The sequence below is a fragment of the Canis lupus genome, chromosome 5 (genome assembly GCF_003254725.2).
Source record: "Canis lupus dingo isolate Sandy chromosome 5, ASM325472v2, whole genome shotgun sequence".
Lineage (NCBI taxonomy): Eukaryota > Metazoa > Chordata > Mammalia > Carnivora > Canidae > Canis > Canis lupus.
Window position 1 is genome coordinate 15,589,848 of NC_064247.1, and position 25,638 is coordinate 15,615,485.

The 25,638-nt window shown below is 51.0% G+C and overlaps 1 protein-coding gene across 2 annotated transcripts in view; it reads right to left on the minus strand.

Annotated features, from left to right (window-relative positions):
• The window catches only part of TMPRSS4 (transmembrane serine protease 4), a 35,496-nt gene that overhangs the window by 4,389 nt on the left and 5,469 nt on the right, over nucleotides 1–25,638 (minus strand). The window contains exons 1-9 of one of the 2 annotated variants that reach the window (XM_035716823.2): nucleotides 19,355–19,471; nucleotides 14,882–14,915; nucleotides 11,432–11,545; nucleotides 8,906–9,058; nucleotides 7,793–7,922; nucleotides 5,393–5,494; nucleotides 4,426–4,466; nucleotides 2,078–2,237; nucleotides 622–788 (exon numbers count right to left, since the gene is read on the minus strand). In XM_035716823.2, the coding sequence (XP_035572716.2) occupies nucleotides 622–788; nucleotides 2,078–2,237; nucleotides 4,426–4,466; nucleotides 5,393–5,494; nucleotides 7,793–7,922; nucleotides 8,906–9,058; nucleotides 11,432–11,545; nucleotides 14,882–14,915; nucleotides 19,355–19,471 (1,018 nt within the window). Of the gene's footprint in view, nucleotides 1–621; nucleotides 789–2,077; nucleotides 2,238–4,425; nucleotides 4,467–5,392; nucleotides 5,495–7,792; nucleotides 7,923–8,905; nucleotides 9,059–11,431; nucleotides 11,546–14,881; nucleotides 14,916–19,354; nucleotides 19,472–25,638 lie in introns of those variants that run through there. The other variant, XM_025465356.3, reaches the window with a different exon arrangement.

Below are 25,638 nucleotides of genomic sequence, written 5' to 3' on the forward strand. Positions count from 1 at the left end.
AAAAACCTCATATCTTTAATATACAAATGTGCCCCAAGAAGAGAGCTCTACTATAAAAATATTTCCCCAACTTATTTGAGAATAGAAGCATTTTATTTTTCTCCTAAGGGACCAGTGTGTCCTGTGGAACTGACAGTTGGAAATGCTGATACAAATACTATCCAAACATGAGTCATCTAACAGAGCTGTTCAAAGGTTCCAGGGGCTGCCTTAAAGGTAATGAGCTCCCTGCCCCTGGGAGACCAGATGGGCACAATAACCCCTCGGTAAAGATATTGTACAGGCTCTTGGCATTGGTTGAGGGTGGAGGAGGGACTAGATGATCTTTTAGGTCCCTTACAACCCCAAGATCAGATGAATCTATGATTCTCATTTGAGGTACTCCACAGGGAGAAAACAGACCTAAAAGAATCCGGCAGGGAGTGGGGTGGGCTGTCAGCTGAACGCTCAAAAGGGCCTCATGCCCCTCCCTGATGTTAGGCTTGTATATTCACTGGAAACAAATGCACAGCTGAAGGCTTGAGAGGACAAGTGATGTGTCCAAGGTCACTTAGTGAGCTAAAGGCAGGGTGGGAGTATAACCTGACCTAAGGGGGTCTGGTCCCAGATGTCACCTCTCACCGGAGAATGTGAGTGGGAACTGCAGCTTCACAAGTGCAATGTCCTTCTCTTTAGGATACGTGGTGTTGAGCTCAAAGACGAAGATGTTGGCCACAGGCAAGGATGGGAAGGAGCCCAATTTGTCAGAGCCAGCCCTCACCTTCCAGTTGGACACATCGTGATGCTTCCTAGGGGGCAGAGAGCAGGTTTCAGGCCTGAACCAAGCACGTGCAGGGTTTGCGAAAAGCTTGGTCCCCAGGGCCCTGGGGATTGGGGTACCAGGTGTCCCTACTTTAGGAGATAATGATGGTGAGGCCAGGGGTGGTGGAGAAAAGGAGCAGGTGTGAGGAATCACCTACAAAATGCTAAATTCTAAAAGGGGGTTTGATCTTTTCACCCGGTGAAACCTGCCCAAGGAACCTTCTAACTGGAGGGTTGCAGAAGGGGGCTGTTCTCAGTGCCTGAGCTCTGGGGTCCTGGCACTCTCTACGCTGTCCCCAGTGCTTTTTACTCTGTGTTACTCATGTGGTATTCACATTGTCAGTTGTGTACTTGTCTGCCTTCCTGGTGACTCCAGATGCTCTTGCCTACTTAGTGTGCAGGGGTGGTTTTCCAGGAAAGGACTTAGAGCTTTGTCAGATCTCAAAAAAGGTTAAGAATCCCTGGCCTACACTGTGAGTTCCTCCAAGGCACTGATGGATCTAATGCACATGGGCACATAATATAGTACTTCTTAGATGTTGAATGAATAAATAAAAGAAGGAAAGTGAAGGTGGCCTGGGAATAGTCCTCCTTCCCCAGAGGTATGGGCTTGGCCTGTAAGGGAATCTATGTTTTTTGATTTTTTTTTTTTTTTTTAAGTTTTTGGCTATAATAGGGGGGAGTGTCAGTGACTCTAGACCCTGGAACCTCTCCGTGGAAGACTGGCAGAGGGAGAGCATTCTCAGGACTCCAGAGAGCTCGATGGGAAGAGCTGCTGTGGAGTGAAAGATAAGGGACCAGGGATGCCTGGGTGGTTCAGTGGTTGAGTGTCTGACTTTGACTCAGGGCATGATCTCAGGGTCTGGGGATTGAGTCCCACATCGGGGTCCCTGCAGGGACCCTGCTTCTCCCTCTGCCTATGTCTCTGCCTTTCTCTCTGTGTCTTTCATGAATAAAAAGTAAACTAAAAAAATCTTTAAGAAAAGATAAGAGGCCAGACTGAGGATGCTGGGTATCTGATTGCTTCCCAACCGGAAGAGGTTAAACTTGGTGATCGAGCCTGGTGACCAGCGCCCTCTGCTCACCCCGGGTGCCTAACAAAGGACATCATACCTGCTGACTCATTGGGGTGGCCACACCCACGGACGGACATGGTCTGCAGAAGGAGGGCAAAGAGGGGTGAGGGCATTGGAGCACAAGTTGGGAGATGGGGGACCCAGACACTGGCCCTCCAAGGCTTTGATCCCTCGAGGCTTCCTGGTGTGGTGGGCCTTACCTGAAGCAGTGGGCTGCCGTGAGGATCCAGTGGGGGTCCAGGATGCTCCCTCCGCAGATATGTTGTTTGTTGTACTGGATGCTGACCTGCCAGGGCCAAGAATCCACAGAGGCCTTCTCCCCGCCCACCACCCGAGGGGCCTTCAGGCTCTCCCCACAGGCTGGCGTCAGTAGGAAAGAGGGAGAAATCAAGAGTCAGGCTCTTGAGGGATGGGCCTGCCTCCCCCTTGGAGGCCTGGCTCTGTCGCCTTAGAGCCAGGCCCTTATGACCGGGACCTGGAGGGGTGGGGAGAACCAGGCCCATTTTGAGTTATTCATAGGGAGAGAGTACCCCAGACCATAGGCCTTCCCCTCAGCCTCCCCCTCCTTTGTGTGGCTTTAGATGTGTTTATATTGTGGACACGGGTGTGTCCGTGGTGCCGGGAATTCATGGCCTTCAAACCAAACAAGTGATGCGGAATTACGAAAGTCCGGCCCAGGTGGAGTGTCCCCAGCCACTCCTGCTGAGGTATCGGCAAACAGACACCCACAGACTGCTCTGGGTCCCGGAAGTAGGAAGAAAGTTCCAGAAACAGAATCTTCCCATCCTAAACTCCCCTTTCTCCAAGTCCTCCCACCCCCATGAGTGAGTCTCCCAGGTCGACACCCTGTGCTGTCTTTCATATGCCACCGTCCTAGGCTTTTCCATCACGACCCTCAAGCTCGTGTAAAAGCCTCCGTTCCCACCTCCCCGCCCTGCCCTCAGCCTCTCCAGTCCTGGCCATCCCTGCCACAGCCGTGGTGCTCACAGGAAAAGGCTGCTCTCCTTTCTGGGCCGATGCTGGCCAGGGGCTTTTCAGACACCTCATCGTCCAAACTCTGCTTTCTCTGTGTCCCCTCACAGTCCCAAGGCATCTCTCTCTAGGGTAGAGTTTAAAGTCCTCCTCCTGGCAGCAGCCTGTTGTCCTTATATAAGGTTTCTGTCTAGCCGAATCGATCTGCCTGTAGCTCCCTAAAAGTCCTTCTGTTTTTGCTCAAGGAAACCCCCATCCCTGCGATGCTAGCTCTCCTCTTTGCTGTTTATCTGAACCATTGATTCGCTCAGCAAATTTGTATCATGCGCCTGCTGTGTTCAGGGAGGCTGGGAAGAGAGGGGAGGACAAGACGGAAAGATGGACAGACAGACGTGGCCCCTCCCTTCTGGGAGCCTACCTCTCAGTGTTTAGCCTGGGCACCACCTCCCTGGGGCTGCCCAACCCCTGGGGACTTTCTTGTCCTGGAATTTCCTTAGCTTGCCCATGCCGTTGGCCTGCCTTTTGTTTCTGTTGTGCTTAGCTCTTCCCAGTGAGATCGATGGCTCCTCAAAGGAGGGTCTGTGACTTAAACCTCTCTGTGACGCCTGTGCCATTTAGTGCCAGCCATTCAGTCATTCACTGGCTACCCACTGTGTATCGGTCCCCATGCATCAGGGATTGTGGGTGTCACGTTATAGTGACAAAAATTCTTAACATCCAACAGGAGAGCACATCTACCGCCCAACGGCAGAGGTGGGGGATGATGACCTGGTTCCACTCAGCCTGTCCAGTTTCTGGCCAACGGGGCAGCCTCTGGTCGGTTCTTCCACAAGCCTGGAGGACAGGCTGGGTCACAGCTTGTTTCCTATTCTGATCTACTCTGTAAGAGCTGGGGTTCTCCCAGGATCCCCTTGGGCAGTTGGATGCAAGGCCTTCTTGGGAAGAGGAACCTCAGAAAGGTCAGGCAAATGACTCAAGGTCACACTGGAAGCCAGTGGGACTCGTTGGTGCCTGGGTCTCCCTGTGGCAAGTTGGCTGTGAGTACTGCTTGGTCTTGGCACCTCCCACCCGTGGCCTTGCATCTCTCTCTCTCTCTCTCTCTCTCTCTCTCTCTCTCTCTGCTGTAAGCTCCCAAGGAGAGTGGCCAATTCTGTTACTTGTCTGGTATTTTCTACTTTGAACTAGTGCACCTGACAGTGCTAGACGTGGTCTAACTGTTCAGTGTATTTTTGCTAAACTGAATGATCTGATCTTGGATGGCTGAGCACACAGTGCCCGAGGAGGCCTTATGGACCTGACCAGGGAGGAGGGGATGGAGTCCCAGTGCGTCCATTCCAGCTTTTTGTTCCCTGCTAGCTTTCTGCTTAGCTTGCGGGCTTGTGAGTGCATGGTCCCAAAGAATTCTCAGCATCACCCACTCGAAGGAGCACTGACCTACAAACCCAAGACCCAAAGAAGTAAGTTTGGGACAAAACAGAAACTTAGGATCTGAGAAATTTAAGAATGAGGATGAAGGGCTTTCTCTCTGCTCATTGCTGGCCCAGGGCCCAAACGCTCAGGGAGGGGGTGTACTCACCGAGGCAGTGCAGGGAGACCAGGGAGCCTGAGAGACAGGGTCTGGAAGGGAGACACAGAGCCTTGTGATTTCTGTGGGAGGCGAGGACTCCCGTCCTCTGGTAGTGTTGGCCCCAGCCCCTGTCCCAATACCTGGAAGTCTGGAACCCACATGCTAGGGGACTATATGGAAAGTGCATGGCCGCTTAGTTCAGTTCAATTTGATTTGTTTGGATTCAAAAACCCCTGCTGCTAAGCACCCACTGTGTGCTGGGCCTTGCCTGTGTCAGAGCCCAACCCGAGCCCTTGGCATTCCTGGAGTGGAGGAGACCAGAGCCTGGAACACTGTCTGTTACACTGTGGGCTTTCAAATGGACAAGAAGTGGGATTTCAATGGAATTACAGGCAAACATCATTCTGCTACCATCTTGGTCCTTTTTCAGATTTACTCTTTGATGAATAAGCAGCCGTCAGCAGCATCCTCTCTGGGGTTCTCTGCAGCAACGTGGCCATTTTTATCTAGATGCTGACCTCTCATACAGGGTGGTGAGGCAGAGGAACAGGCCACTGCCAAAAGCCATGTGGCCTTTTCTCTGGAGGGCTGGGAACGTGGAGAGGTCTTACTCTGGCCCGGGTGAGTGGCTGGGAAGGACACGGTGGCCTTTGGAATCTTGCCTATTGGGTTTAATCAGGAACACAGAGCAGTAGGAAAATTTTTGATTTTACTCGGATGAAAAGACCACTAACATGTGGACAGCACACTTTGTCCAGCTGTCTATCATATATAAAAAAGGGAGTCAACCCAGAAAACCTCTCAGAAATCTGGTTCTCTAGCTCTTGGTATCTAACAGTCTGCATGGCCTGGAGTTCTTCCTGTTGTCTGGCTTACATTCCCCTTGCTGCACCTGCTCAGGGTAGCCTGCCTGCACCCTTGATGGCAGCCTCCATATGTGAGCCTCTTATGGGCCGGAAGGCATCCTCCCACTTACCCACTTGGGTTTTGCACCTGAAGCTCCTGGCCGTTCTCTGTGATTCCAACAACATCCAGATCTTGGTCTGGGCTGATCTCCACAGCTCTGAAGGTGGGTTTGCTGCTCATGTTGGGAGGGAGAGAGATGTGAGCTAGGGCAGGAGGTTAGAAGAAGATGGGAAGAGTAGCCTCCTCTCCCAGGACTTGGCTTTAGGCACGATGCTGATGTGTTCTTGCTTCCCCAGAGCTCTGGACAAATGTTAGGGACATGCTTTCCTAACTCCCAGCTATAGCCCTATTTCAAATGTCCTAGCATTTTTTTTTTTTTCTCTCACTCACAGCCAGAGAACTGGAATGTGATATTTGGTTTTCTGAACAAGGCGTCTGGGCTGAATTTGGTAGTGGCGGTACATTTATGGCTCCCTTGGAGATAGGACAGGATGAGATCAGTCTTCACATGAGTCCAGAAGAGTCTTTCAGTCAGACCACCCTCACCCTTTCTCACCCCTAATCCATGTTTTTCTTCTTTCAAACCTTGGGTTTAAGTCTTTGTTCCTCCAGGAAGGCTCCCCTGATTCATCCCATTGTTCTGATTGTCCCATCCTTCCCCATCCAGCCATGCTAGTACTGGCTCTGTGTGCAGAGGTCAGATTGACTGAGACACTGGCCGGCCGGCCAGCCACTGATGCTCTCGCATTTGGGGCCAGGAATCCTGTACACCTCACAGGCCCAGGTATGCCTGGAGGGACGTGAGTGTGGCAGTGCTGGGTTTTAGAGCCCTGGAGATGGAGGTTCTCATCCTGCCTCTGACACTAGCTCGATGTGTAACCTTGACAGGTCACACCCTTCCCTGGGTTTCCGTAAGCCTCAATTTCTCCCTTTATAAAATGATAGAGGTGGATGCAGTGATCTCCAGAGCTCTTCCCACCTTGAACCATCTCGGGTATTATGGTCCTAGGACAAGAAGGACTGCTGACCTAGGTAGAGGAAGGAGAGAGAAATCCAAGACCCGGCAGGAGGGACAGCGCTGGAAAGGGACAGTCCCCGGAAAGTTAACCTCTGTTCACCAAGCCACCCTAATGAATAATTCTAACCAGCTTTGATTTTGTAGAACTCAAGGAGCCAGCTGGTTTGGCACGTCAATCTCTCTGGAAGGGCAGAAATTCCAGGAACCTGTTACCTTAAGAAGCCCCAGAGACACCTTGGTTGCATAAGGCAGCCGCAGCCTGTGCGGGCACTGCTGACGCTGCAGTCCGACGCTGGACTGCAGTGGGGAGGAGGGGCTGGCTGCAGGGGAGGCTGGGCTGGGCCCGCCTGGGGGGGGAGGGGTAAGGCAGGGCTGGGGCGGGGGTTACCTCCCCAGCTCTCCTCAAAAATGAAGCAGGCAGAGGTGTCCTGTCCGGGGTTGTGCCCCACGGTGAGCAGCAAAGACCTGCTAGCCAGAGAGCAGAGGGAGCCGAAAGGTGTGATGGATCAGTCATGCCACCCGGAGGAGCACGTATGGAAAAAGGACCTTGAGGCTGCCTTGGGGGCAGGGGGGGGGCGTGGATGGGAGAGAGTTCTGTGATTGACGGTGTCTGCCTAGCATTTCTCATTTCTGCCTAGACTCTGGGTCTAGTTTCTTAGAGTCCTTGGGGGCCTGCCAGGGAGAGGTTCCCCCACTCTGCAGCTGAATACATGGGTCCTTTTTCCTCCTCTCTGGTTAGGTTCTCTGAGTGATCGGTAGCCTCACTTCTCCCTTTGCAGGGAAAGCCCTGGGAGGAGAGAGAATTACCCAAGCCCAGGAATTAAGGGGTCTTGGGCACCAATGCCAGGCCTCTCTCTCCCAGCTCCTACCCAGGCAAGTTACTTATCTTCCCTGAACCTATTTCTAAAATAGATACAGTAATAAATACCTTTTCTGGTTTTTGCCAAGATCAAATGAATATAAACCCAACATGCAAATCACCCTTATGATTATATAACTCTTCATCTGGTGAAGATTAGGAACTACTCTACAGATTTGCTGATGGGGCTCCAATGCAATCAGGTTTGTTTACACTGAATTTTAACCAATGGGACATTGAATAAGTAAATATATTCTGGGACAGGGTGGCTTCTTGCAGAGCCAAGGAGTGAGGGTCTTGAGGAGCCAGATGTGTGTGTTAGGGTGAGTGGGGAGGCTTACATTTTCTCGCTGCACCTGATCATTATCCTATGACGTTACCAATACTTTCTCCAATTAACCATTGAGGAAACTGGGGCTTAGGAGATTAAACTTCATGTTGCTTATATGTGAAAGTGTTCAGGTTCAAGAGCGATTCTGACTCCAGTATCTATATATTTTTAGGAAAGAAAGAGGAAGGGAGGAAGGAAAGGGGGAGGGATGGAAGAGGTAACGGGGGTTGGGGGCCAGCCTCTGGAGGCTTGAGCTGGGTACCTGTCATAGCCCATCTGCCCACAGGCTGTCTTGGCCAGAGCTTCTGTGAAGTTGTCAAAGCAGGCAGAGGCCCAGCTCCCTGTAGCTGGATCCAGCACCTGCAGGGTGGATCGGTCCCTGGAGAGGCGGACTGAAGGGGAAGAACCCGGGTCAGTTGCAAGACAGGGGCCTGTCTGGCCCATCTCCCTCAGAATTCATCATGGGACCAGCACAACCTGCCTACACCCAGACCCTAGAGCATCATAGAACACCAACCCTTTCAATCTCAAGCAAAGTTCTTCCATTTGGCTTTGCTGGATTGAGCCTCATTTTGATGGTAGCTAGGGTGACCAGATGTCCGGGGAACAACCTCCAGGTTGACCTGTTGTCCTGGCACAATTACCAATAGCTCTCCCTCTCATTCTTCTAGATATCAGTTTTGGTGATATATGGTGACTCTACTCATGGCCCAATAGCTTGCCTAGCCTGGGGTACTTCTCACCGAGGAACCTAGCTCCTTCTCCACATGCGGTGAGGAGGAGGAGGTTGAGAGGGAAGTACTGTTGGCAGTAGGAGGGCAGGAGCTCATAGGCATTTGCCTTATGATTAAAAAAAGAAGATATACCCAAGAAGGGACTTAGTCCTGACCCTTAAAAGCCCCCAACACTCATCTCCTGAGCATGAGTTTTTGGTGGAAACATCTCCAATTGCTTTGAAGGACCTAGCTCAGTTTTGTTACATAGCATGTTACAATAAACACCTAATGAGTAGGAGGATCAATAGCTAGTTAATGGCCTTACACTCGCTTTTCTTGTCCCTCGGAAGTAACAGATTTCATAGAAAGGAGGCAACTGTCCCAGGGTTATCCAATCTAGCCACCTACCTCAGTTCTACCCAGGTGTAGCAGAACGGGGCAGGCTATGTCACAATTTCCTGTCTCTCTGGTCTGCATTTGTTCATCGGATATTGGAGATCTAGTCGGCAGGACCTGGTCCTATTCTTGTTCTTAAAAACCTTCCAGTGGGGATGGAGACTGACAAGCCAGTAGGCAGATGCTAAGTAGTGGACCAAGGGGGACCTGGGCTGCTTTCCTGCTGTGCCTACTCCCCTCGTCCCTCCAGCCCCTGGACTCACCTGCCACTGGGGACTCATCGGGGAAGTTCTTGACACAGTGCTGCTCGTCCTCCCCTGAGGCACAGTCCTGCTGGCCATCACACACCTGCCTCCTTGGGATGAAGTGGAGAGGCTGCCCGCAGAGGAAGTAGTATTTGTCCAGAATCACCTTGACTGGAAGGCAGAGGCAGGGAGAGGGCAGAGACGGCTGACAGTCAAGCAGGCAGCCCCGGGGGTGGGCTAGGCTGTGTTTCCCTGTGAGTACGCTGGCTTCGAGGCAGGCAGATGAGGGTTCCAGACCCTGTGATGCCACTTAGTAGCCTGTTTACTTGGTCCTGAGCCTCAGTTTCCTTATCTGTAAAGTTTAACACCTGTCCCATACCTACCAAATGGCTGAGGAGCTAAGTGAGAGAATGTGTGGGAGAAATTTAGGAACAGCTACCACTGGCCTCCTACTCTCTGGGGCTGGCACGTGCCTCTGGTAATGGATAGACGACACTGGGCCTGGAGCCCAAAGATGAGAGTGCTGGTCCTTTCCCTCCTAAGGCCTCCATTTTCTCATCTGTACAGTGAGGTGAGGTTGTTGGGAACATTTGGTGAGCTGGTGGCCTTGAGCGTCTTGCAACCATCAAGGGCAGTTCTAGAACTAGGTGTTTTTATCTGGGACTGAAAGATCCATGGAGGGGTCGGTGTTTTGTCGTGTTTTGTCTTCTGCCTGCTGCTTTCAAATTCTGTTGCTCCTTTGCTGTCTCAGGCTGATGGGAATGAGTCTAATGTTTGTAAAGTCTCCTGATAGGCTGAGGCCCTCCTGCCTAGCTGCTTTGTACAGTCCTGACAACAGCTTGAGGAGGCAGGTGTCATGATTAACTCACATCATAAGGGGGGACACCAAGGCTTAGAGTTGGGGTTTATTTCCCAAGGCAGCAGGATTCTAATCAGGGTCTAACTCTTAAGCTCTTTGCTGCCTCTCCATGCCTAAACCTGAGGGGGTTCAAGAGGGGATTTGCTGGCCCTGGTGCCCCTGATGTGAGGGAGCACTGGAGAAGGAGCAGGCTGCATCTTTCCTAGACCTTCAGAGTTTAGTTCATGGTCAGGAGCCAGGGTAAGGCAGGGTCACTCTAGTCTCCTGGGACAAAGCCAGGACAGTGTCACCAGTTGAGACCCCAGAAGCCAAAAAGTTGAGGGAGCTTTGCCTGGGATGGAGGTTCAGATTCCACAGGGGAGCCTTGTGGGACGGAGAGACCCCAATTCTAACTCATGCACCACTGCCTGCCCGGCACGCCCTGGATGAATCAGGCCCCTTCCCTCTCCAGTGTGGCAGGGCATGTGCTCAGAGAAAGCACCCTCTCCTTCACGCTGGTCTAAATAGAACAGGCTTAGGATGGCAGCTCTGCTTATGCTGCTGCAAACCCACGGCCAAGGGCCAGCCAAGGTCAAGAAGAAATCCGCATCTCACGGCTCAGCAGGGCTCTCAGGGATCTGGTGGTGGTAGTGTTGTGGATCTGCACTTCCATTGCCGCAGACGGAAAGGCACTTGTTCAGGCTGGGTCCCCAGGGCCCTGTCCCAGCTGTCTCTCACTGCCACACCCCCACTCTCAGCCTAGGTGCTCAAGTGGAGGAGGAGGGTTTGGGCTTGGTGATCTCTGAGTATCAGTGACTACTGCTGGTGGAAATGCCACCATGGTTCCAGGTGCAGGCTCCTGAGGGGCCTGTCCCAGCTGGGTTAGCAAACACATGTTTATGGCCTTGGTCACATCTCTGTACCCTATATGATGACCCATACTTTTGAACAACCTGATTTTCATCCAGGTAGTTGACACACATTATCTCCAATATCCTTCTGGGAGAGATGGGATGTTCTACCGATGAGAGGAGAGTGCAGTTGGCAGAGGTCAAAAGATGACTTCCCACCCTGAAAGCACAGTCAGTAGCCTGCTGTGACTATGGGGGAGGAGAAGCAAGGACACTCACAACTGAGACCAGGATGTGGACATTGCGGGTCATTCAGTTCACTCTTTGTCCCTGAGTGGCCTGCCCTACATCACACTGGGTCTCAGGCGCTGGCTGAGAAGACAGAGCTGAAATTGGGGTGCGGAGGTGCTGTCTACCTGGGTGGGCTTCCCTGGTGCCTCCTGTCGGTGTCCCTGCCTCTCTTCTAGCCAGTAGGGGTGCTCAGGTGTCTGTAGACTCCTGATGAAGGAGGCAGGGGCCTCCTGGCCTCCGGGGGGCCAGTTGCCTGCATGGATTTGTACCATGTACAGCTGTGCTTTCCCTGTGGCAGAGATTATCGGGGTAGGTGGGGGCTGCATTCACCTCCTTCTTTCACTCCTGGGGAAGGCTCCCTTCATTTTTTTTTGGAAGGCTCCCTTCAAAGCCGGGGGTAGACACATGTCACACAAAGCTTTCTGCAGATCACCTGCCCAGGACTGCTCGGTGGAAGGGTGGAGGGTAGGGTTGTGCTCAGAGGCGTGGGCAGGAGCTGCTGTTTACTGTGGGGGTGAGGACAGAGGTGGGGGCAGTCATGAGGGGGTGAGGGCCGCCACTTACTGAGGACAGCCACGATGATGATGATCGCCACACTCAGCAAGGCTGCGATGATGGGGATCCCCACCTTTTTGAAGGTCTCCATGGGAGTGCGGGGTTTGCGCAGTGGGGTGACATCTGTGAGGCAGAGGGAGAGAGCCTGAGGTCAGCACTTGGAGACCATCCCTGCCGAGGCCCACAGCCTCCCTGCCCTCTGACCCCAGTGCTGAGCTGCAGAATGTCTCTCGGGGACAGTTTTGCTTAGCACTGGGGTTTTATTCCTGCAGATTGGGCTTAGCTTCAGCAGCACCCCGTCATCCCATCTCCTTTGCTTACCCAGGCTTATCCATCTCTCACCTGTGCCCCTCTAATGAGCCTCCAGACCATGGCGTCTTCTCCTTGTCTTAGCCTATTCTGGGATGTTTCACCCTGGCCAGTCTGCCTTGGAACTGCCCCTGGAGAGGCAAGTACTCATTTGCTTTACTATCATTTATCCTCTCTTCTGACTTATCTTTTGATTAAATTGTAAGCTTGAGGAGGGCAGGGACCTCCAACATATTACATGCTCATAGAGTCCTAATAAATGCATCCTAATGGCCTCCATCTCCAACTCAACAGAGAGGGAGTCCCTAGAATGGTCCTTGTTTTTAAGGAGATAGCAGTTTGGGGGAAGATGTGAACAAGGACACAGTCTCCAGTACTGCCAGACGCCATCAAAGCACTCACTTAAATGGGACTCTGTAGGTGAGGTGGGGGGGGGGTGGTTAGGGTGGACCAGCTGGGCAAAGGCCTAGGGGTGGGTGACTGTGAGCTCCTGAGGTATAACATGGGCCGGTGCATGTTGTGGAGGCAGGACTGGCAATGTCAGTCTGTGGAGAGTCTTGAATACCATGCCAGGAATTTGGATTTGATCATGAAGGCAGTGGGGAGCCATGGAGAGCTTTGAGCAGCAGAGATACATGATCATATTTTTGATATTTAGAAAGATGAATCTTTCATTGGGAAGGAGGTGGATGGGAACAAGAGTTTGGGGTTAGGGAAACCAGGTAGGAGCCTGGAGATGCCTTAAAACAGAGGAATGATTTCACTCATATGTGGAATTAAAGAAAGAAAAGAGAGGATCATAGGGGAAAGAAGGGAAAAATAAGACGAAATCAGAGAGGGAAGCAAACCATAAGAGACTTAACTCTAGGAAACAAACTGAGGGTCTCTGGAGGGGAGGGAGGTGGAGGGATGGGCATTAAGGAGGTCACAAGATGGAATGAGCCCTGGATGTTATACCAACTAATGAATCACTGAACTCTACCTCTGAAACTAATAAAAACTATGTTAATTAATTGAATTTAAATAAAATTAAATAAAAAGGTAATCATTTCCTGTCATCCTTCCCCATTTAAAAAAAATACCACTTATCAGCTCTTAACATACCCTGTATTTTACATATTACATATACTCTCTGTCCCCTCCCATCCCTGCCTGAAATGAAGACTCTATGAAGATAAGGAGTTTTTTTCTTCTTTCTTTTTTGTTCATTGCTGAGTTGCTGGTGTCTCAACAGATATTTGCCAAATGAATACGTGAACCGTTCTTTGCTTGATCTCTTAAGCACACATCCTTTCCATCTTCTAGGTCTTGTTTTCTGGCTGGAATGGTGGCTAGTTATATGTCTGTCTCGATCTCTTTCCCCAGCTCTTTAAAAGCAGAGAATGGCATCCAGCCAGAGCCTGGTGCTCAGTAAATGCTGGTATCATTGAATCTGTTGAAAGCGTTTCCTCAGGGGAGTTGAAGCCTTGGATGCAGAGCTGAGGCCCTGGGGATGTGGGCTGGCACCAAGGAGCTGATCAATCTAAGCAGGTATCATTTTAAAGTTCTAGCAGTCAGTGTGCAGAACTGTCCTCTTTCCCGAGGCCGTGGGCATGGTGACATTTCGTTCATTCTTCCTCCATGAGTGATTTTTTTTGTTGAGCACCTCCCGCTGGTGATGCAAGGTGCGCTTATTTTCTCAGAGGTGGACTGTCTATAAGGGAGTCCAGTCCCTTCATGAGTTCCCCTGTCCAGGTCCTGATGTCTCTGCCTCCCTGATGCTTTCAGGAAGAACATGATCAGGAACTGCAGAGTTTTCTTGGCTTATGTTTCATACTTAAAGTTAACAAAGCCACCATGAGCTATGAGGAGCCTCCCTGCCTGCCACCGTTCCTTCCTCCAGCCTGTCCTGCCCACCACTGTGGGACAGAGCCTCCCAGCAGGTTGCTGTCATATCCCTGCTCGAGAACCCTCCGTGACTTCCCTATCTAGACCATGCTCTTCTTCAGACTGTCAAAGCCAGTGTGATTTGGCCCCTGTCTCCTTGCCACATGGACTTCCCGCTGCTAATCCTCACCAGCTCCCAGGGCCACACGGGCAGCTCCCCTCTGGTCCTTGCACACCTGCCTTCATTCCTACCTCTGAATCTTTACTCCTCTTCCCTTTCACCACTGAAACCCTCATCACATCCTTCTGTTTTGTGATAGTCTATTCCCGTGGGGGCTTTGTCAACGCGTGCCTCACCCATGACGCTATTATCTCTGATGGCTTGGCACCGCTCTCTCCTTCTCGAACTCCCTTCACATGGGCATTGGTGGCAAATCTAACTTGTTTTCTGGTTGGGTAGTTCTCAGGCTTACTCAGGTGGTAAAGCCCTCGGATGTCTGGTGTTCTCCGGGGACATGATGGTCTATCGAATTCCAAAGAATAAACTAGGTGCCATCTTACTTGGGAAGATGACATTGCTTATGATCGTTATTAATTTGAGGCCCTAAAATTGTTGAAGTAAGGGGGATCGGTTATTTCCTTGTTGATTTGTCATATTAATTTGTGCTTTGCTCACTCATTTTGTTAATCCAGCAGGCTACCAGGAATTGTTATCAGTGGTTTAGCAGAATGGAATGGGAGGGGAAAAAGAAGAGTGTTCCCTTAAATTTGGGAATACTTTACCTCTTAAACTATTCTTCTCCTGTAAATCAGGCAAACACTATCATTTTCTAGTCTACCAGAGAAAATACCTGTGTCTAGCTTATTCTGTGGCAGCATGGTCAGAACAACTTCATGACGGCAGGGACTTTGGCTGTCTTATTTCCTGCTTTAGTCTAGTGTCTAGCCCAGAGCCTGGCATGTGGCAGGCATCCACAGAGTTGTTGAATGAATAAGAAAGTGAGTGACTGAATGAGTTGGAGAATCACCGCTCCTATGGCTTTAGGTTTGTTGGTCCTATTTCCCTGGAGACCAGGCATCCTGCTTCTAGAATTATCCTGGACCTTACAGTTGCTTAATACATTTTTGCCGAATGATGAATAGGTGGGTGGATGGAGATCTTCCACAGCATTTAGCCCTTGGTGGCAGTGGTGAGGGCCAAGCAAGGGGGGTTTAGTATCTCTTTGGTGACTGGTGGAAACTTGGAGGCTGAGGTGGATGAGGGGAAGCCGGATTTTAACTTACCAAGGCTGTTCAGGGGTTGATTGCTGTCCGGATCCTGTAATTAAAGGAAAAATAGTCAGTAAGATGAGTGAGGGAAGCCCTCGGGCTGGGGCTGAGAGCCCAGGGGAGGCTCTTGGTTCTCATCTCTGTCTCCTTCTCCCTGCTGATTCTAAGTTGGGTGGCTCAGCGATGTCTAACTGGTTCAATATGTAAAGTTCAGTTTTACATTTATATTAACTGGTACAACTAGCTAACTAGGTGTATTAGTTAGCAATTGTGGAAATGCCAGGCTGCTTGGTCGTTATACTGCTAAGTTTCTCAGGATGATTCTGCTCTGCTGTCTGTTTTGCAACCATTTGTGTCTACTTCAATAGGTGTTATAATTCTGTAAAAACTCAGACGCTGGGATGCCTGGGTGGCTCAGGCTCAGAGCGTGATCCTGGAGTCCTGGGATCAAGTCTCACATCGGGCTCCCTGCAAGGAGCCCGTGTCTCCCTCTGCCTGTGTCTCTGGCTCTCTCTGTGCATCTCTCATGAATGAATAAAAAAAAAAAAAAGACTCAGACACTTCACAGAAGGGGATACTTCAATGGCCAATCAGTGCCAAAAGATGCTCATCAGGCAAGTGCAAATTCATACCACAATATCTCTACATAGACACCAGAATGGCTAAAATGAAAAAGATGGACAATGATAAGTATTGCTGAGGATGGGGAATATTGGAACTCTTACACACTGTTGTCAGGAATATAAGTTAGTACAGGTAATTTGGGAAATAGTCTGGCTGAATCAGCTATGTGAATATTTTAGGATTCTATGACCCAAGAATAAGCCAGGAGAAATGAGTTCGTGTGTCTAGCAAAATACCTGTACCCGAATGTTCGTAGTAACTGCATTCATAATAGCTAAAAATTGAAACAACCCAAAAGCCAATCACTGGTGGGGTAAATAAATTGTGGTATATTCATATGATGGAAAATATTTCAACAGTAGACAAGCATTACCTAGTGCTAAGCGCAATGACCTATGGTTGAATCTCATGGATATAATAATGAAGGAAAGAAATAGATACAAAAGAGCAAACTCTGTATGATTTCATACATACAAAATTTAAAAGGTAAAGTTAATCTATGATGATACAAGTCAGAATAGTGAACACTACTGACTGGGGAAGCGGGGCAGTTTTTGGAAATAGCACGATGGAAACTTCTGAAATGTTGGAAAACTTACGGATCTTGATCTAAGTGTTGGTTACATGGGTGTATATATGTTTATTATTCACTAGGGGGTACACTTTAGATTTGAGTACTTTACTGAATGTATTCTATACTGAATAGAGCAAATAGACAAAGATAAAACAATATCAGAGCACTATGGTACTTCTGCAAGTATACTCTTAGGTCACCATGGACACACATACACAAATACAAGCCTCTGTTCTTCCAGATACATCACTTCATGTGTGCACTCAGCACACACACAGCCACACAAGGTCACACACAGGAACCATGCACATAAGGCTCACATATGAAGTCCATATACCCCCTTTCCTGCAAAGCAAAGGGTAAGGGAGATAGGACTGCCAAGGCTCATGCCTCACTCTTGTGCCTCCTAGAAAGCTCTCTTCTCTTTGCTCCCTTTCCAGTTGCTATAGGGGCTGGAGTCCCTGGGCTGGGTGAGCGGCAGGCCTGTCTGGGGTCTGTGTCTCCATCCTGGGACTTGTCTGCTCATGGTGCTGAGGTCACAACGGTTCCACTGGTAGGTGGAGGAGCTGCAGGACTTTGAATGTTTTCATCTGAGAATTTTTCTAGTCCCATTTGGGGGTGACAGGGCTTCTTCTAAGCCTTGGGTGGGTGTCCCAGATTAGGTCTGGTTGGCAATGGCAGTGCGGAGCGGGGCATCCCTAGGTGGTGTTTGCTCCCATGACTGAGCATGGTAGACCTAGTCATTGGGAGAAGGAGCTTCTTCCTTTCCTCCCAAACTCTGTAATCTGCTGGAGGGCCATGTCTGGCTTTGCCCTTGGGTCGCATGAGGGCTTAGGCAGTTGGGGGATGTAGCAGAGACAGCAGGCTCTGGAGTCTGCAGGGCTGAGTTGGAATACAGGTTCTGCATCTTATTAATTGTGAGTCTTGGGTGTGAGATAGTTAACCTCTCTGAGCTTCACGTTCCCCGGTTCTCCATTCCCCCTTCATAAAGTGGAGAAGATGGCACCTACTTCAAAGCGCCACTGTGAGGTTTAAGTGAACTATGTAGTTGGAGGGCCTGGCTCACACCGGCGGGGTCTCTTCCCTCCTGGGCCCCCCAGCATTTGCTGCAAAGCTTTCCCACTGGGCAGTCAGTCCCTGCTTCTTCAGGCCGTTGCACCCTCAGAATTTTGCACTGGAAAGGTGGGACAGATGCTGTTAGATGGAACTGGACTCTAGGCTCTGCCCTATAGATCATTCCCAGCTACCTGTCCTCCACCACCTCCAACACCTGGAGGGGGTACTATTTCCAGGGTAAAGATGAGAAAAGTCCTGCAACGCTGCATTGCCATGGCTGTAGCGTTGGGTAATAGTAGTATCAACAGTACTTAATCTACATACAGTCTGTGTATAAGAGTTTACAAAATTCTTTTGTCTGACTCAGTCAAGCTCAAGGCTGAAAAGGATCTCAATTGTCTGATAACCAGTACGGGTAGCATTAAGTCACTGAGTATTCAATGAAATATTTCACAAAGCTCTGCTCTAGGAGCTGTGGATTCAAAGACAAATAAGAAATAAGTGCAGCAGGATGGGAGAAGTGCCCAGACAGGCCAGGCCAGGCCAGGCCCTGCCCTCACCTCTGGTGGGTGGGGAATAGGGGAAAGCAGGGGGAGGACAGGTATGACCAGAGGAAGCTGGAACCAGTAGTGCCATGCAGAGTGAAACAGGTGATGGGAGACAGTGCCTGGTGGATACTTAGAGCCAGAGACCTAGGGAAGGGGCCAGGGTGGTTGGAGAGAGCCCCTAGGATGAGATCTGAACGCCAGAGAGGAGTCAGAGGGTCAGAACAAAGATCTGCAAGAACAAGAGGAAGGAGAAAGACGCTGGTGGTGGGGAAAGTCACCGCGTGCTTGGGAGGTCAAAGCAGCAGGCCTTGCCAGTGGGTTGGATGCTCTGGGGTCTTCAGGGAGCACGTAGGAGGGTATTTGCCGACATGCAAAGGCTGTGGGAGGGGCAGGTTAGAGGGACATCAGGAACATCCACTTACTGGCCTTTCTCAGTCAATTCATTCTTTCTCCCTGAGTCTGCCTGTGCTCACATGCCTACATTAGTTGAGGTAGGTAGGGCAAGTCTTGTGTTTATTATTAATTCAACAAATATTGACTGGATGCCTTTGATGGGACCGGAATTGTGCTGAAGCCGAGACACGGAACAAAAGAGGTTCACAGTCTGCACTTTCTTGATTCCTCATCTGTGAACAGAAGTGACCTCAGTACCCCTTTAGCTAATATGTTTTCGACTGCAATCTTCCTACAGAAAACATTCCACACCTTTTTTGAAAACAAAATAAACTAAGTCAAAACTACAAGCTAGAATGACAGAGACTATGACTAACTGGTAATTAGGGCATCCCTGGTGTCTCCTACAATGCCTGGCATAGAGTGGGTATTTATTTTTTTTTAAGATTTTATTTATTTATTTGAGAGAGGGAGAGAGCATGAGCATCAGTGGGGGGCGGGGGGCAGAGGGAGAGGGAGAAGCAGGCTCCTCACTGAGCAGGGAGGCTGACATGGGATTTGATCCCAGGACCCTGAGATCATGACCTGAGCTAAAGGCAGATGCTTAACTGAGCTACCCAGGTGCCCCTAGGGTGGGTATTTAATACTTGAGTGAAAGAATTAAGGAAAGTATCTTGGTTTCAGGGCTCAGTCCCAGGCCCGCCTTGAATGAGCCGACTCTGGCACACACACACATTGGAATATTATGCTACAGTCAAAACAAATGAACTATGGCACCACAAAATAAATGGATGGTATCAGTAATTTAACATTAGAGGAGAAAGTAAATCCTCAAAAGATTACACATAACCCAGACTCCTTTTCATAAGGAAGCAAGGAAATGATAAAATGATGCTTATGTTCCAGAGGGCTTCTAGCACCTTTGCTGGCCTGGCAAAGATGTAGAATCAATATTCACTGAATTACTAAACATAAGAGACTTGCCCACCCACCTGGGCAGGGGGAGGGGATGTGTGTGTGAGGGCAGGTGATTAGATGCAGTGTTTGTTAGGGGTGGTTGGTTTATGGAGGTTTACATCATTATTAAAGTCATCCAACTAGTTGGGGAGTTACAAAGGGGATGCTGCGGAAGCCAACAGTGGAAAATGTCATGAATCAAGAATTGATTCATCCAGTGGTGTGCACCTGAGATTCAAAGAGAAAATAAAGAAGCAGTCGGCTATGCTGAGGGGTTCAAGGAGTCCAACTCCCATCCTCCCATCCTCCCGGGCTCTACTCTGACTCTCATACCACCTGAGTTCTTCCATGAGTGGCCTGCTCTTTGGCTTTCTTGAAGCCTCTTCTCCAACATGGTGAGATCTGGGATGATGGGTTGCCAGACTTCCCGGAAGAGGAGCTGCTGAAGGTCATAAGCATCTAGGGTAATGGACAGGGAGGTGGGCACATTTAGGTTTATGAGCGGCCACTGGCAATATCAATGTGAATTGCCTTCCTGAGCAGGATGAGGTTGGGAGTGCGCAGGAGCCGTGTTGCCTTTCAGCCCAGAATCCATCCCAAGTCGAGGGGGCGGGGGCAGGGAAGAGAAATGGGGCCGAGAGACGAGGTAAGAATCAAGGGCAGACTGGGTGGCTCAGCAGTTTAGTGCCGCATTCAGCCCAGGGCATAATCCTGGAGACCCAGGATCAAGCCCCATATCGGGCTCTCTGCATGGAGTCTGCTTCTCCCTCTGCCTGTGTCTCTGCTTCTCTCTCTGTGTCTCTTATGAATAAATAAATAAAATCTAAAAAAAAAAAAATCTTACCAGGTAAGACTTAGGAACCTGGCCATCCCCCGTCACTGGATGAGTCTGGGCCATGATCATAGGATGCAAAGCTGAAAGGGTCTCTGGGGACCACCCCAGGCTTCTCCTGGTTTCCTAATCTGGGGAAATGTCTAGCCCAGGAGTTGGTAGAGGGAAGGAGCTTGAGAGGCCGTGATACATCAACTGTGCTGCCTTCTGCTTTGTTGGAGATGTCACAGTTTATCCTCAACTTGAACTCATCCCCTGGTCACAACTGCCACAGCCCAGGCCCAGCCCAGGCTTAGCAAAGGCACCAGCCTTTCCTGTGTTGTTGGGTTGCTGCCTGGGTCAGGCCTGTCTGCTGTGTTGATTCAGTCCACTGTGTGGCCCTGACTCACAGGCCCAGCCCAACTGGTGTCTGACTTAGGGGTTTATCTCGGAAGGAAGCTCCTGCTGTCTGGGTTACAATGCCTGGGCCCCTGGAGCCAGGAGGGGCTAAGGGGAGGGGAAGAAGGAGTTAGAAGGTGGGTGTTAGAAGGCTGATGAAAATCACCTATTGATTGCCTAATTCAGAGAATTATCTTTCCCTGCCTTTTGGTCCATTGCTGGTCACAGAAAGACATTATTCTGCGACCCAAATATAGAGGCAGAGCTTACAATGTCTTGCATAATTGCTGTCCCGTTTATTTTACTTTTTATTTTTTTAACAAATGGATTTTAAAAAATTATTTATTTATTTATTCATGAGAGACACAGGCAGAGGGAGAAGCAGGCTCCATGCAGGGAGCCCAATGTGGGACTCAATCCCAGGACCCCAGGATCACGCTCTGAGCCAAAGGCAGGCACTAAACCACTGAGCTACCCAGGGATCCCTGCTGTCCCATTTAATCTTCAGAACCACCCTGAGAAATTATCCCCATTTTCCAGGAGAGAAGACTAAGCCTCCTGTAGATTAAGTGGCTGCTGTGGCCTCAGAACAAATCAGGAACAGATCCAGCCCTTGGAGGCCAGGGTTTTGGACTCAGTGGACTGTTGTTTTCATCCCCCCGCCCCGCGCCCTTGTAGGAACCTACTTTGGGAAGTACCATTAGCTGGGACTGTGTCCTTTTGATTGTCTACTCCCTGGCGTGAAGTCTAGTTGTGTAGTTAGCATGCACTGGTGGGCAGAGATTGCCCCCAGCAGCTCCCCAGCTCCCCAGGCAAACCCATGTCTGCTTGGTTCCTGGCTCTCCAAGTCTTCCATCAGCAAGAGTGAGAGGTCCTCCCTCCCTGAGTCTGTCTGCGGAAGGGCCTACTGCTTCCCGCCCAGCAGGGGCTTTGTGGTTATTAGCATCCCTTCTTCATCTCTCTCCCTTGAGGTGTGCATGTTTCTCATCTCTTCCTCCTCCTTTATTTACCCTTAGGCCCTGGTTGGGCTTAGTGCAGCTTTAACCTTCTAGCTCAGAGCTGATGAACCCAGGCACCAGGCAGTTCTTATTTTTAACTGAGGATGAGGCTTAAGTGTGCTGCAGAGAAGACACCAAGAGCCCGCCAGCCCGGGGAGTAGAAGGTCATTTTGCCTTGTCTTTTGACTTGCTGTGTAGCTCTGGGCCCACACCTCAATCTCTCTGAACTTTAAGGTCCCTTGGGTACATGGAGACTCTCAAAGATGGTAAAGCAGATAAGAGGGTTATTACTACACATCGAAACAGGCAGGTGCCCCGCCAGCCAATACTGAGAGGTGCTCAGAGGCCAAAGGAGCAGCAGAAAGCCTGGCCAGCTCTTTTGTCTGCTTTCCTTGCCAAGCAGCCTGTCCCTGGGCCTTATTTTTCTCTTCCTCTCTGCAGTGCTGACTCTGAGCTTCCTTGCTCTGGAAAGAAGTCAATAGGGGCAGAGCTCGGATGATTGGGGTGCAGGGGAAGGGGGAAAGGCAGGGGCTCCCAGTAAGGGGCTTTCTGGCTCTGCTCTGCGGTGTGGCAGTTTCAGGCTCCTGTGGGGGCTCCAGCCCTGGCTTCCCATGGTCTCTCTGGGAACACCTAGAGGCAGAGATGCTGCTGTTGCTAGGTGATGGGATAAATAGGTCCTTTGTGGCTCTGGCAGGTGGGAGCTAGGTTGCCCAGGCCAGGGACACGGCAGGGGAGAGCCCAGGGGAGTGGGTGGGGAGGTTCTCTAGCGAGCCAGGAGTCCCAGAGGCTGCTCACGGCTCACAGAGCAGGGCTTGGCCCTTGGCTGGCTCAGGGGCTGCTCTGCAGGTGCCTCCCTCTGCTCTCTGACCCTGAACCTGCACTCCCCCCACCCCCTGACCCAACAGCAGGCGGCTGTGTGCTCTCCACCTGCAGCAGGCATAGGGCAGTTTGATGCCTTTACCAGACCGGGCAAGTACTTCCTCTCTTGGGTGCTTCAGCCATGACAGGTAAGGTGAGGAGAGGGGCCAGGGGCCATGGGAGCCGGGAGGTTGTGGGTCAGCAGAGGGAGGGTACGGGTTTCCCGAGATGGGCCTGGCTGTGATGCAGCAGCCCTGATACGTGGAATGTTCTCAGGGATGGCAAATCAAGCTGGCTCTCAAGGATCCTCTCCAGACAGGACCCCCTGCCGGGGCCACGCACGGCTGGGTGCCCTAGCTCTCACATGCTGGGGTCCCAGCGAACGTTTGCACTTGCTCTGCCTCGTGCGAGGCATCCATACAGCAGTGCATTTTCCTTCAGGGCTGACCTCAGCCTCGCCTGCTACATTAGAAGCCACTGGGCCTTGTTCTGAGCCACATAGGTGCTGACCTGTCGGCAATTTGAGCTGAGCACCCCAACCCCCATCGCAGGGCACAGTGGCTCCAGGGCAGGGCCTAGGGGGGCTGGGAGGTGTCAGGTGGCCTGCCACGGTCCTGCCACCAGCCCGCTATTCAGCCTTTTGTCCAGGCACAGCTCTTGACTCCAGGGAGGGCCACGGGAGAGGGTGCAGGGGTAACTATTTCTGTTTCACAAGTGGGGAAACTGAGGCACAGTCGCCATGCAGTCTCTCCCAGGTCACATGGCAAGACAACACGAAGAGCAGAAATGAGGTATTAGTACATGCCCGTTGGGTTGGGTTGAACTTGCCCCGGTGATGCTACTGTTAACGGTAGCTCGGTGACTCCTACAAACCACTCCAGCGGCCTATTCTTGGTGTTTGGGGGAAGCAGCCCATTCTCTACAGCCTGAGTTCTCCACAATTCTACTTGGCTCAACTTTCTTTCTGACCACCCCCCCGGGGGGGGGGTCGATGCAGCCCCCCACCCCCAGGAGGGTCTGTTGGAAAGGAAGCAGCTCCACCTCTGCGCACCTGCAGGTGCTGTGTGGGCAGTGGCTGAAGGGACCACGAGAGAGGCCTCAGGAGTCAGGCCACCTGGACTGACGGTGACCTTAGGGGTTTGCCTAAGGGAATGTCGTGGTGTGCCTTTAGGAGGGGCTGATGGGTCTTAAAGCTTGGGGAGTAGGGGAGCGTGCTCTAAACTGCAATTTATCTGAGCTAAAGAGCTGCCACCCCAGGTGTGGTCTGATGTTTATGAGAGCATCCCGCAGAGTCTGTACTGCCTTCGAAACATCACGCCCTCTCTTTCTTGTTCGGAATTGTCCTTTAAACTTTGAGGAGCGAGGTGGTGTGAGGGAAGAAGGGCTCTGGTGTTCTAAAGTCGAGCTCTACAGTTTACCTGCTGAGCAACCTTGGGCAAATCACTTAACATCTCTGGGCCCCAGTTTGTGCCTTTGGAAGCAGGGGTGGCAAATCGGTGATAGAGCCAGTGAGAAAGGCTCCCGGCGGGGCTCCGCCGGCCAGTGACGATGCACCTTTCCAAGGCCCCAAGAACCCTGTCTGGTCCTCTCCTGCTTTTACGGGTTTGTTCATGGTCCCCCTTGGTGGGTCTTTGTGGTTCGAGGGGTCTCAGCTGCTCTGGCCAGATGACAGTTGCCCCTGTCCCTGTTCCTTCTGAGTTCTGTGTCAGGAGCTCTGGCCTGGATCCAGTTCTGCCCCTTATGAGCCCTGTGCTCCTGGGCAAGTGATTGAGTTTCCTCATGTGTAAAATGGGAAGAGTGTGATCTGCCTCCTGGGTTCGGGGGTGTGGATGAACTACATGATGCAGGAGGCGCCCCTAGCTCGGTGCTCGGCATCTAGAGGAGTGTGGGACTTGGACACCCGTGCCCTTAGCTCCAGTTATCCCGGAGGCTCAGGGAGCAGGACTGTACTCAGCGTTCAAGGAGGGTGCGCATGGCAGTGCATGTTCAAGGGCAGGACTGAGTGTTCTCGCTTGGTCTGGATGCTCCCGGGGAAGCAGCCTCTGGGGAGCTGGTTTGGCTGCTGGGGCCAAGAGCCTCCATCTCCTGGCAAATGTCCGCAGTGACTCTCGGTGTCTCCCATGAACTCTGCACTCGTGATCCTGTAAGTACTGCTGCAGCCGTGCCCTGTGGCTCCTCTGCAGCTAGAGCTTGGCAGTTACATAACTGAAGCTCCCTTTTACCACTTCCCTGCCCACTCAGGAACTCTGCGCCTACGTGAGGCTGTCCTCCCTGGGCTGCCGTCGGCTGGGGAAGGCCATGGGCTGTGGACAGGGCACAGGCGTCAGGCGAGGTCTTCAACCCCCAGAGCCTCAATTTCCTGTGTGTGTGTGTGTGTGTGTGTGCGTGTGTGTGTGTGTGTGTGAGAGAGAGAGAGAGAGAGAGAGAGGTTCTAAGTCTTCTTAATGAGACCAGAATATACACAGCCTCTAGCCCATTGCCTGGTATAGAGTAAGAATGCACTAAATGCCCCTAATAATAAACACAACAAAAATAAGACTATTTTATCCATTCAGTGAAGCACTGTTCTGGGGGCTGGTCATATAGCAGCGAATACAAAAGACAAAGTCCTTGTGCCCACGAGGCATATATCCTACTATTTCTTATTAGTAATTAATGACTACTACTATGGAACCTAGTAAGTACTTGGCCTTGCACATACTCAAAAACTGTCGTCTGTGGAAGGAGCCTGGCAGAGGGCCTTGCATGTGTGGACCAGGCCCTGCACAAATGGTCATTTTTGTGATTTTATGGAGCCTGGGGGCCTGCCCTCAGGAGGGAATCTTCACCCTGGAGCACGCATAGGGACAGCGGCATTTAGGGGTCCTAGGATGATGTCATGTGACCTCTTTAGGAACAAAGGGAGGAGGCTGCAGGCCAGAGAAACAAAGACATTGGGTAGCAATGGTCTTTTAAAGTGGGTAGGGACATCTCAAGGAAGCAGCAAAGGGGATGCTCAGGATGAATGGGGGACATTACAGAAAGTCTCTTTCTCTCTCAGTGCAGGGAAGATCATCTAAGTAACAACGTGTGTGAGTAGAAGCTAGATGATGTAGATGTCCAAAGTAGACCAGGGCAAGGCCAGAGAAGGGCTCTCTGGCACCCTAGAGGACCTGGCGGGGGGGGGACTCCTGGGGTTGCTGCAAGACAAGGGAGGCAGGGCAGGAGTGCATGGGGGGCCCAGGCTGTTTTCCACTTGGGGGTTCTATGTTAGATCTCAGTGGGCAGTGGGCTCCGAGGCTAAAACAAATTTGGGGAAACACTGGCCTCTGATCTGAGAAGACGTCTAAGGTCCTTTCCTGAGGGCCTGTGACTTGGAAGAGCTTGCTTGTTGTTAGCCTGGTGCTTCTGTTGCCCTCTTCCATGGAGAAGACCAGTCTTAGCCCCGATTTGGTTAAAATTTCCTCTAAGTCAGATTTCTATCCTTCACGATCTCATGGCAACTTGAGTGGTTTTCCCAGGCTGCATTGGGAAATTTCTCAGTTGTCTTGAGAAAAATCTAAGTTAATTCTGCC